General features: G+C 52.3%; 1 protein-coding gene across 1 annotated transcript in view; it reads left to right on the forward strand.

The window, feature by feature from the left end:
* The window catches only part of Pax7 (paired box 7), a 99225-nt gene that overhangs the window by 48974 nt on the left and 37946 nt on the right, over positions 1-12305 (forward strand). The window contains 4 exon segments of the mRNA XM_005081070.3: positions 3539-3738; positions 7099-7122; positions 7124-7265; positions 8433-8635. Coding sequence (XP_005081127.1) covers positions 3539-3738; positions 7099-7122; positions 7124-7265; positions 8433-8635 — 569 coding nt within the window.

The raw sequence follows: 12305 nt of genomic DNA on the forward strand, positions 1-12305 counted from the left end.
GGAAAGGCCGGGGAGGGCAGAGCAGCCACCGAGATTTTAAAATCACAGCGGGCTCCTCAACGAAGCCGCCATGGCAGGTGTCCACCGCCGTGGAGGCAGGGTTCTCGGCTTTTTGTTCAAGCCTCACTGCTCCAGGGCTCCACGGGCACCTGTAAAATGGGTCTGCCCTGTCTTCTGGCTTTCCAACTGATAACAATTGTTTCGTGTTAGCAGTGTGGAGGGTCTGCAGCCCTGTGCATGGAGACGGGTCCTGCAGGATGCCAGATTCAAAAGGCGCTTGGCATTGCTCTGCTGGGCTGTGAGCATTGGTGCTGCTGTCCTGAGCACCTGCTGCGTGCCAGGCACCATCCGTATCACAGTCCAGAATCTGCTGGCTTAGCAAGACCAGGAGACCCGCCCACAGACATGGCCACTGTCTCCAGAGACTTAAGACATGACTCTGTGTATGTGTGTTTTGGAGGATGGGATGTGCGTAGGGACCAGAGGCCAATCTTGGGCGTCGTTCCCCCAGGAGCGGTTTATTGGGATGGGGTGGGTATCTCACTAGGACTTAGGGCTTGCCAGATGAGCTGGGATAGTGGGCCAGTGACACCTCCTCCCCAGGGATTTGTGTCTGCCTCTCCTGTGCTGAGGTTACAGGTGCACTCCTCCACTGGCTCTTTATGTGGTAGCTGGGGCTTGAACTCAGATCCTCATGCTTGTGAAGTGAGCACTTGGCACGGAGCCATCTCCCAGCCCTTCATCTCTGTTTTCTGATGGTTGAGACTTAAGAGCACCCCCGCAGTGCTGCTGAAATCTGCCTGGTCTGGCTCCTTGCTGGAAGGTCACCCATTGTGAGGGGTTGTATGGATAAGCAGGTTCCATCCCACAGCAGCGACATGGCTAAAGGTAGAGACGGAGGCGGCCCTACATATTCATATAGGAAGCGGTAAGCTTAATTGGGAGCCTGGTATGTGGGAGTATAGAGTCTGGATACACAAAGGGCAGATGGTTAGTAGCCTCACTGGTTTACTGAGACTTCTTGGCTTAGTCCAGCACTCGATGGCAGCTTCCTGTGATGGAGTGAGCTCTAGAAAAAAGACCCTGAGGAAGGCAGAAGCAGTGTGGCTGGGAGAGGTTATGGTAGCCACTCCCAGGGACTTCCCATTCTCCGTTTGTCCCCCACTGGCAGCATGGACTGTGCTATGCTGGGCTGTGCTATCCTGGTCTAGTCTATCCTGGGCTAGGTTGTCCTGAGCTTTAACAAACCTGGCATCTCTGGTCCCTGAACTGTTCTCAGGTTTCCCTGACTTTTGTGGGTCATGTGGCAGTCTTGATGTCTGATGTCTGTCCATGCACCCATTTGCTGGATACAGTGCTTCCTACCTTGGACTAGGATGTCCCAGCACAGGAATGATACCTCTTCCATCAGACTGGAATCTTCCTAAGACAAACTGTTTCTCCCCATAAGATTGGGTGCCCCCAGTTAGAGACGTTCTTCCTTGCTTGGCATGGGCCTCCTGTTCCTCTAAGCAGAAACAGGATTGAGGGCAGACTCCTTACTGTCCCTTCTCTTTTGAGTTGCTGCTTGGGACCTGCATCCCCAGCTGCAGAGGAGGAAGGCATGGGCCACAGCTGGCCAGGAGCTGCTCCCTCCTGCCCACCCCGAATCTGCCAATTATTTAATGAATACTTTTCCATGTCTGCATCCCCACAATCCTCTCCCCAGGCCTGGTGCCCAGGCCCCAATGATCCACCAGCTTCCCCCCACCCAGAGGACTCAACCATAGCCTGCAGGGCCACCAACACACTTAGTCTTGATTAATTTAACTCAGAAGGTGAAGGGTTCCCAGGGGTAAAGAAGAGGTGCTGAGAAAGTAAGGCACAAGGAACTTCATCAAGGGCGCTGAGAGGCGGCTTGGAGTCTCAGGGTTCTCTGTCCCCCCCCCCCCCCCCCGCCATTTTTCTATCATCTTTACTGTCATCACTAATAATAACAATCCTTCCTGTGCACTTCCGTCCCAAATCACTCCCTGTCCACTTTATTCCATTTCCAAAGTCACCAGGGTGGGGGAGGTGCACAAATAGACTTCATCCTCTCTCTCCAGTTGGGGGAAACCAAGAGAGGGAGTGGCTCCTTCAAAGACACATGAAAGCAAATGACAGACACCTGGATGCAGTTCCCAGCTGGACCACAGTTGTTCCTGGAGTCCTCAAACACCCACGCTATCTCCCAACGACGTCCCTGAGTATGCACTGGTGGGTCGTTCAGAGAGGAGAGTGCGGACTGACTGCAGTGTAGACACTTACCCAGAGACTTTGTACGCCCAGCCTGCCTTTCTGTGACTGTCTCTCCATAGGCAGTGCGTGCAGGCAGCTTCTGAGTCTCTCTAGCTTGCACTAGACTGAGCGCTCTGGGCAGAGTCTAGGTCCCACCTTGTCCTCTGGGTGCTGGACCTATGCAGGAACATGGTAGGTGCTGGGTAAATGACCTGTGAATGAATGGGTGAGTGAATGAACGAACACACGAATGAACAAAGAGGCAAAGGGGGAGGGAAAGAAAGGAGGGTAAGAAGAGGGAGAGACAGAGGAAGGGACAGGACGGCTCAGTTGTCTCTCTTCTGTTCCACCAGACCAGAGAAGGGCAAGAGATTCAGGGACACTGGTGGGGATGTGAAGCCAGCTCTGTTCCCTAGGTCGTAGCCCCAAGGACTGGGACAACTAATCAAGCCACTTCTTTTTCTTTTCTTTTTTTTTTTTTTTGAGACAGGGTTTCTCTGTGTAGCCTTGGTTGTCCTGGAACTCATTCTGTAGACCAGGCTGTCCTGGAACTCACAGAAATCCGCCTGCCTCTGACTCCCAAGTGCTGGGATTAGCAGTGTGTGCCACCACCACCCAGCTGATCAAGCCATTTCTGCCACCCCCCTCCCCAGCTGGACTCAGAGCTCAGCCTGTCACCCTTTTCCTGAACAAGCCTGACTCCAGTCTCCTGCATGGGAGACCAAAGCCTTTACCTTGAAGGCTTTCCCCTAAGGTGGAGTCGCTCCTTGCTTACTGGTTTATGTTTTCCTGCATTTCTTAAAGACAAGCTTTACTGACATGGAGTAAAACCGCAACCACTCTCCTGCCTCAGAGCTGATCATCCTTTGAGGATTTTTCAAAATTTATTTTGCATTTATTCCGGAGGAGGGGTACATATCACAGCATGCGTGTACTTGCGGGAGTGGGTTCTCTCCCTCCAACATGTGGTTTCCAGGGACTTAAACTCAGGTCGGCAGGGTTGTGCAGCCTTTACCCCCAGAGGTACCTCGATGGCACCTATCCTTTGAGTTTTGAGAGATTTAAGTTCAGGGGCATCCATGTCGATGTAGATACTCTAAATGCCTAGCTGGAGGGAACTAGCTTTAAAAGCAATGGACTACTTGGGCAGAAAATGTTTACCCAGTCTCCTCGGCTGGGCATGGAGGTTATCTCCCATCCTTCATTGCTAAGCCATGATGTGACAGTGTTCAGAGAAAGACACAGGCGTGACCTGGGCTCACTGTGTCACCCACTGCAGGGAACCGTCTGGACGAGGGCTCAGATGTGGAATCAGAACCTGACCTCCCACTGAAGCGCAAGCAACGTCGCAGTCGGACCACATTCACTGCCGAGCAGCTGGAGGAGCTGGAAAAGGCCTTCGAGAGGACCCACTACCCAGACATCTACACCCGAGAGGAGCTGGCACAGAGGACCAAGCTCACGGAGGCGCGTGTCCAGGTAGGGAGATCTGGGTGCTCGCTGGAGTCAGGGGCTGGGGTGGAGGAGGTAATGGGACAGCTCCTGAGTGTGGTGGCACTCGCTTGCTCCAGAAGTTTCCCATGGGTGACCCTGGGATCACGTACATAGTATACACCCAGCAGTGCACGTTGGCTGATTGATTTACCGATTAACAGAGAGGCTGAGAGCCCAAAGCGGAGGGGGGGACGCAGGGAGAGATGAGAAGAAAGAAGAGAGGGCTGATGGGAAAGAGAAGCTGGAGAGTAGGCAGTAGTCGGTCAGAGAAGAGGGCAGGCACACAGAATCTCTAAACCTCCCATGAGGAGGGAAATTTCCCAGCAGCCCTGTCTTTCTCAGGCAGGTAATGACTTTCCCATTGCTAGAAGAATGCAAGATGTGTTCTGGGTAGGTTCACCCAAGGCCCCAAACGCCTGAAGTACACAGTCCCTAATCAATGGGGCTGGTGACAGGGGAAAGAGCCCAGGCTGAGGTTCAGGTCTCCAGGGGGATGCGTAGGGGGGAGGGGCAGCCCATCTCATCTGCCCCAGGCTGAGCCCTGGGGACCCCCTTTCCTGTAGAGCACAGACTACACTCATCTCTGCACCTGCCTGGAGAGGGCTAAGGCTGTGGGGGAGATTGGGGGAGGGCAGGGTGACTTGATGTGTGACTTGCACGGGACCTTTGTCCTGGACTGTTAGGCTCATGTACAGAGGAAGTGGTTCTGCAGAGGGGCTGCCTCAAACCATGCCATCCCGAGAAGTGGCTCTTCTCAGCAACCCCATGGCTGCCAGCCATGATGTTGAAGGAGATGGCGTCTCATCAGGTTGGGATGGCCACTCCCCAAACCCAAGTCACGATAGAGTCTGGAGCTCAGAGAAGTGGCCTGCGGGACACAGAACTAGACTGTGGCAGCTTGGCCTGGCTGACACTGAAGCCTACCTTCTTCCTGTACCCAAGAGGAGGAAGCTGACTCCAAAGCTGGAATTAGAGAGCAGTAAGGAAAGTCCTAGAAGAAACTGACCTTAAACCCTCCAGGAGTCAGCGAACCCCATTCCACTATTCCACTGCCAAGGGGAAGAGGGCAGCCCCTCCCCTCCCCTCCCCTCCTGCTGACACTGGAGCTGCAGACTGCCTTCCTTCTCTCCTTGATCCTCGCAGCTGTTGTCCTGGGAGCATTCCTCCGAGCTTTCTCATTGCCTAGTCTGGCAGCCTCATGGCTTCCCACCACCCGGAGCCTGGCAGCTTCCTAGAAAAGTCCTGGGTCATCGGGGCAGTGCTTTCATTGGCCCAGGGGACAGGGAAACAGGTGTTACTCGAGGTTCAGGGAGGGAGGTCTGGGAATGGAGGAAGCCAAGCCATAGTGAACCACAGCAAGGCTACCAGCCATTGATTATCTGGGTTCCTCCCCTCTCGTGGCCTGGTAGCTCCCTGGGTAGGATAGAGCAGAGAGGAAGAAACAAAAACAAAACTATAGTGAGGCTGGCCCAAAATCTTAAGACTTGGTGCTAAGGGAGGAGTCTGGAAGCACCTAGACACTTAGAGGCCCTGAAGGAAGGACAAGAACTGGCAGGACATCCACTCAAGTCCAACAGAGAAGTCTGCAGGAAGAGGCTCCAGTCGGAAGCCCTCCATCCCTGCCACTGAGTCCTCCCCTTTAGCAGCTTAGCCTCCTCTCCCAAAATGAAGTTTATACCAGGAGCTCGGGGTCGGAGCTCCGTGGTCGCCAAGACTCTTTTGGGTTCTGAGATCCCACTGGCATAGTGGATGCCCAGTGAGGGGATGAGACCCCTGGATGGAAATGTTCAAACAAAACACAGTGTTCGTGGATTGGGAGCTCTGATGAGGGGTTCCTGTGTGGGGAGTGGGCCAAGGACTCAAGGCCCTGGGTGTTATTGTGATCCCCCAACTCTGTGTGTCTCGCCACTTAGCCTCCGTTTCAAAGAATCTGTGTTTCTGGGGTCTCACAACCCTGGGACATCTCATCTCAGTGTGTGGGCAGGCAGAGTGCTTGACATGGGCGTGGAGGTGGAATCTGCACCCACATATCCTCCCTGCACCAGTGTCCTTCTATGCAAAACGGAGACCGTGACAGCAGGGTCTGCTCGCTTCTGGGGTTGCATGACTAAATGCAAAGCAACAAGGTGTTAGGGACTATGGTGAGCTTGTAGCTCAGTGGGCAGAGTGCTTACCTAGCATGCACAAGGCCCAGCACTGCATAAACTGGTTGGTACACACCTGTAACCTCAGTACTTGGGAGTGGAGGGAGGAAGATCAGAAGTTTAATGTCATCCTTGGCTACCTTTCAAGTTCAAAGCCAGCCTAGACTATAGGAGGCCGTATCTTTAAAAAAATCCAGATGGTGGCACACACATTTAATCCTAGCACTCAGGAGGCAGAAGCAGGGGGATCTCTATGAATTTAAGATCAGCCTGGTCTACAGAGAGAGTTCCAGGAGAGTTGCATAGAGAGACCTTGTTCTTTTCTTCATTCAATTAGTATTCATTTATTGAGCACCTATGGAATGCTCACCCTGCAGGGCATAAGGAATGCAGGGCCTCTGCCCTGGATTTCCTGAACCTGAAGAGAGGCTGAGAACTAGGAACAGATAAATAGAATGATGGTTGATGTGAGCAGGACCTCCCTTGAAGGGGCAGGGGGCTCACTTGCCCCATCTTAGATGCAGCCATGAAAGTGTTGGTGTAGGAGGGCTTTCTATCTGAAAGCCAAAGAGCCCGACGTAGAAACAACCTCTGGTAAGAGGGAGCAGTGTGTGTAAAGTCAGGAAGTGGAAAGGAGTCCCCTGAAGCAAGTGTGTGTGTGTGTGTGTGTGTGTGTGTGTGTGTGTGTGTTTGGTGTGCATGCATGTATGTATGCACCTGTGCATGTCCTGTTCTAGAAGTTCCTAGGCTATGTGAGCAGGGCAGGGTCTCAGCCTCCAGTTGGCACAGCTGGGTGCCAAGGACATCCTTACTCAGGACATTCTGCATGTGTGGTGTCCTCTTAGAGGGCTTACTGGAAGAACTGCAGGTTTGGAGCAAGGATACCTTGGGCTGGAGCACTGCTCTGGGAAGAACACTTGACAGACTTCTCCAGGCCTCCTGTCACCCTGTCCTGTGGCTGTCACCTACTCCCTCTAAGTCCCTCACTGGTAAAACAGGGGTCATTCTAAAAGACCTCCCTGGGTAGTGGTGAGGGGAGCTGGTCTTTGAAGTTCTCTGCAGACCATCCTGGGCTGCACAACAGTGGGCTCTACTTCTTGAAAGAAGACACTGGCCATCTGGGAGATGCCTGCTGGGGTACCACCCCACCCATGCCTCAGCTCTCAGCAGGGACCCAGGCTCAGCATCTTTTCCCCTTCAGGTCTGGTTCAGTAACCGCCGTGCCCCGCTGGCGCAAGCAGGCAGGAGCTAACCAGTTGGCTGCCTTCAATCACCTTCTGCCTGGAGGTTTCCCACCCACTGGCATGCCCACCTTGCCACCCTACCAGCTGCCGGACTCTACTTATCCCACCACCACCATCTCCCAAGGTGAGTGTCTTCAGTTAGAAAATGAACAGTTCTGGCCTTGAAACCCCTCTTCACTCAAGGCTGAAGAATCAAGCCCTCCTGCCCCTCCATCCCTTCCCCTCCCCCCCCCCCCCGGGGCTGCACTGGGCCACTGAGACCTCTTAAGGAAGGAAGATCCTTTGGGCACAATTCTTCCAGTAGCTTCTAAGTTGCCGCACAGCCCCAGGAAGGGGAATGCTTGGGGGGGAAGGTGGTAGGGAGAGAGCTCACAATACCCAAAAGCCTTAGGAAATAAAGGTTTCCTTCCCCAGTGTCTTAGATGCTCCCCTGAATCTTGTTCCCACCCCAGCACACATAAGAAACCTCTTGATGGCCGGGCATTGGTGACGCCTTTAATCCCAGCACTCGGGAGGCAGAGGCAGATGGATCTCTGTGAGTTCGAGGCCAGTCTGGTCTACAGCATGAGTTCTAGGACAGCCTCCAAAGCAATACAGAGAAACTCTGTCCTGAAAAACCAAAAGAAAGAAAGAAAAGAAAAAAGAAACCTCTTGATGTCTGAGGCACAGGGCTGCCTCCTGAAGGGCCTGGAGGCTGGCATTCTGGAGGCTAAGGAGCCAGAGAGCCCTGTCCATGATTCTCAAGCCAGTGCTGAGGACATCAGGGTCCCAGCCTGAAACTTTGTACAGAGGTTCCCTACTGAGCAAAATAGCATAGTGGCCTGGAACAGAAGCAAGCTGAATTCAGTTATTTCAAGTGTAGTTCATTCATTGGCTTTGAGTCTAGCCCAACCTGACTGAGCCTAAACACCCCGGTCCCTTGCCCCCATAAGCTAGGACTCACTCTAGCTTTGTACCCTTCTCCAGCATGCGGGAAGGCACCTGTGGGTCAACAGTACCCACAAAATGCTAATAGGGCAAGTCTCATCAGGTACAACCTACAGTCCATTTATTGAGCACCTGCTGTATGCCTAACACAAAGCACCAGGACCTACCTGTGTGCAAGTTGCCTTGAGGTCTTCTAGATGTCAGCAGGGTGCCAGCCAAGCCCAGGCCAGTCTGTAGGGCTGCCTGGGAACCGGTCCAAGTCACCTGAGAAGCTGGTCCCTCCCCTCCAGAGGGCGTGTCTGGGTGGAAGAGCCCCCAGGCTGCTTTTGTCACTTGTTGATGACCTCTCTGGGTCTCTCCTCAGATGGGGGCAGCACAGTGCACAGGCCCCAGCCCCTTCCACCATCAACCATGCATCAGGGTGGACTGGCAGCAGCCGCTGCAGCAGCCGACACCAGCTCTGCCTATGGAGCCCGCCACAGCTTCTCCAGCTACTCGGACAGCTTCATGAACCCGGGGGCCCCCTCCAACCACATGAACCCCGTCAGCAATGGCCTGTCTCCTCAGGTAGGTGGCCTCTTTGCCCCATTCAGGGGTCCCATTGCCAGACTCCTCTTGGCCCTACTACCAAAGGGGCTCAGGGTAACCCAGGCTGACTCTCTCCCACAAGGGAAAAGTGTCAATCGTAACTCCGTGGTCTTGGGAACCCTCTGGATGCTAGAGACCCTGAGAGAATTTGAATGGAAAAACACATGTTCCTTTTTCCTTCCCTTGCCTGCATTGGTGATCATGGTTCTGGGCTGACCTTCCTCTTGCCGCCAAGCTAGAGATTGGGAACAGGTTGTAACTTTCCCCAAATAAGCAGGGACTGATTACTGGACCTGCTCTTGGCCCAGCATCCATTCTGAGCTTGATAACTGACCTATGGTGTTGTCATGTGCACCAGACACTTTCCTAAGTAAGCAGGGGAAAGCTGGTGCCGGGTTTGAATCCAAAACCAAGAGTTCTTTCTAGTCAGCACTTCCTGCCTGGCTTGTTGTCAGGCACAACCAACCATTGATTGGGAGGAAGGGATCTCTTCTAATGGTGGAGAGAATTGCTGCCGAGGTTCTGGGCCGGAAACACTGCTCTCAATTGGAGCTTAGAAACTCAGGTTCCCTCGTGTGCAATTGGTTGCTGGCTCAGTCACTCGTGGCCCAGTGAAGTTGTGACTTTGGAGAAAGGTGGAGCAATAATGAAGACCTTGGCGTGGTTATTGGTGGGTTTGTTGAACAGACCTGATATTTGGAGTCTGAGTGATTTTTGAGGAGCCAATGTGTTTGCTTCTGTAGCTACAACGGCTCCCGAGTCCCCCAAGTCTCTTCTGCCTCCCACCTGATTCACCCCTTTTCCAACTGTCTGCAGGAGCCAGGTTTGACAAGGGAAACAAACCGATCTGTAGCTATCTGTGTTGTATGGGAGAAGGTGCAGGCTTTGGGGAAGACAGAAAGCCTCCTTCTACTGCTCTGGGGCCGGTGTGCATCTGGGTGCTTTGCCCTGCTTACAGGGTCTGTTCTTAACACCCAGCCAGAAATACATCTGCGCTACGTGCACAGTTGTGTGTGTGTGTTTATCCTTCCACTGAGGGTGGCACATGGTCCTTCTCAACAGCAAGGGTTGAATGGAGTTTGGATGTAAGTCAAAAGTCTCACTCTCATCTTGATGGCCCTGGGGTCTTGGAAGGGATCTGTTGGCGGTAGGGAAGGAAGGCAATTTATGTTACAAGTTGACCTCCTTTGTTCTTTGGTCTCTGTCCCCAAATGGAAAGTCGCCCATGGTTCATCTAGGCCGCCATCGGAGGCTAAAGCTTTGATTTTTCTTTTTTTAGAGATGGGACCAGCCTGCATATCTTGCTGGTGGTCTGTGGCTGCCTGTGGGAAAACAGACCTCTTCCTATGTTTTGACTAGGATCTCTCATCCCCATCCAGTCTTGAAAACGGGTGGCTCTGAGCATCAGGGACTCTCTGGAGAGACCCAGCAGGATTTTGTAAGAAATCCCTTTATTCCTGGAAGTTCTACAAGGTTACCATTCTGGAGGTGACACCCCAGAGATCCACTGTACCTAGTGTGAGCAATACATCAGGAGGTGTCCCTGCTTTTGGGAGAAATCAGTAAAAACAAATGGGGAGAGCCTGACTTGGGGGGCCACCAGAGCAGCCAAGTCCGTAGTGACTCGATGGCAAGAGGACTGAGCTTTCTGCAGTCCTTGGGCAGACACTGTTCTGGTTGCTATTCATATTTCAACCTGTGTATGAGTCATGATTCAAACCCACATCTCACGAGTCCCAAGTCCTAACTTCTCTGCTGGATGGAGGAGAGGGGTTCTTCAATCTATGTTGTGAGTTAAAAAAACAAAAACAAAAACAAGGTCCAGGGTTGGAGAGATTGAGTTAGAGGTTAAGAGCACTGACTGCTCTTCCAGAGGTCCTGAGTTCAATTCCCAGCATCCACATGGTGGCTCACAGCCACCTGTATGTAATGAGATCAGGTGTCCTCTTCTGGTATGTAGTCATACACGCTGGCAAAACACTGTATGAATAATACATAAATAAATCTTTTTTAAAAATCGAGGTATGAGCACCTCAGATTGGAGGCTACTGGCAGAGTAGAGTCAGTCTGAAGCCTTCCTTGAGGCTCGGAACCTCTAATACCCCCACCCACAAACCCCCAACTTATAGCCCCAGTCATTAAGTACCCCATAAGGGACCTCCTGATTGTGCCCTGAGACGTTCTGATGAGGTACAGGGAAAGAGAAACCTGTCCAGGGACCTCAGTTCTGATGGCCTCTCTGGTTAAGACTTCACTCCTGTCTGAGGGTCAGCTACTTGGAGAATAACTTAGAACATAGCTCCTGAGAAACCGGGCATGGTGATGCACACCTGTAATCCTATCCAACACTTGGGAGCTAGGAGCAAGAGGATCAGAAATTCAAGGTCATCCTTAGCTACATAATGAGCTCAAGGTCAGTCTGGGCTACAAGAGACACTATCTGGGGGGAGGGAGGAAGGCAGGCAAGCAGACAGCTTTTGCAAGGTGAGTCCCTCGGGTCCTCAGCACTGCAGGTGGATAAGATGGGCAGTTGCTTCCAGTCCTTTTCCAGAAACGGTATGACAGACCCACAGGAAAAAGAAGATATCAGTCTGATGGAGGGGTCCCAATCCGATGGCAAAGCCAGACCCCTGACCTTAGGAGAAGCACGGCAGGGACACATTTCTTGTCTTGGTGCCCTGGTGTGATGGCTTCCCTTGTTGAGCTCCCAGTGGGTTTTAGAGACAGACGTCAAGAGGCTCTGATGAGCAGCCAAACTTAGCCACCTAGAACCCAACCACAGAGTCAGGAGGGGTCCTCAGGCTGCAGGCAGGGAACCTCTGGGGCCTCTTCAGGAGCAGACTTGTGGGACCTGGGGTCCCTTCTCACCCACCGTTAGTGGATGGACTTGGAAGTGGAAACTGAGGTCTAGGGAGGGCCTGGTGCACCATGATTCTTGCAGAGTCACACTCCAGACCTTGAGTCAAGGGCTCTTGCTGTTGTGTCACAGAAGATGACATGGCCGCAGCTCACACTCACTCTTCACACCCTCACTCGCCATCATCTTCTTTGTCCCTCTCCATATTTACAGTTCTCTACAAAATCGTCTGTAAAAGGCCATTAGTCACATGCCTGTGATCTCAGCAAATTAAGCCCCTTTGTCTTTTCCTCCTCTTGTCTGCTGGTTCCTTTTTCCTCCTGTGTCTAGAGTAGTTATACAGTACCCTGATAGGTTGGGGTAGGGAGTGTGGCTCAGAGGTAAAGTGTTGCTGACCCTGGACTAGGCCCTGAACTTAACCCCTAGCAGTATAAATGTAAATAAATGAATAAATTAATAATAATTAGAGTGACCATCAACACAAAGTTAATGCTGAATACAGACCAGGCATAGAAGCAGCAAACTGTGGTACCTCTTTCTATTCCTAGAATCATGGCAGTTGTCTTATGACCTCCATTCTAAAGGTGAGAAGATTATGTCATCCAGGGCCATCCATCCATCCATCCATCCATCCATCCATCCATCCATCCATCCATCCATCCTCTCTCAATCGCATTTATTCATTCATCCTATCCATCTATCCAACCAGCCACATATCTATCCATTCTCTCATTTATCTGTTATTCATCCATTCACCCACCTACTAAGTCATCCATCTATTCATTCATTTAT

Source organism: Mesocricetus auratus, unplaced genomic scaffold (genome assembly GCF_017639785.1).
Source record: "Mesocricetus auratus isolate SY011 unplaced genomic scaffold, BCM_Maur_2.0 Super-Scaffold_100014, whole genome shotgun sequence".
Taxonomy (NCBI): Eukaryota; Metazoa; Chordata; class Mammalia; order Rodentia; family Cricetidae; genus Mesocricetus; species Mesocricetus auratus.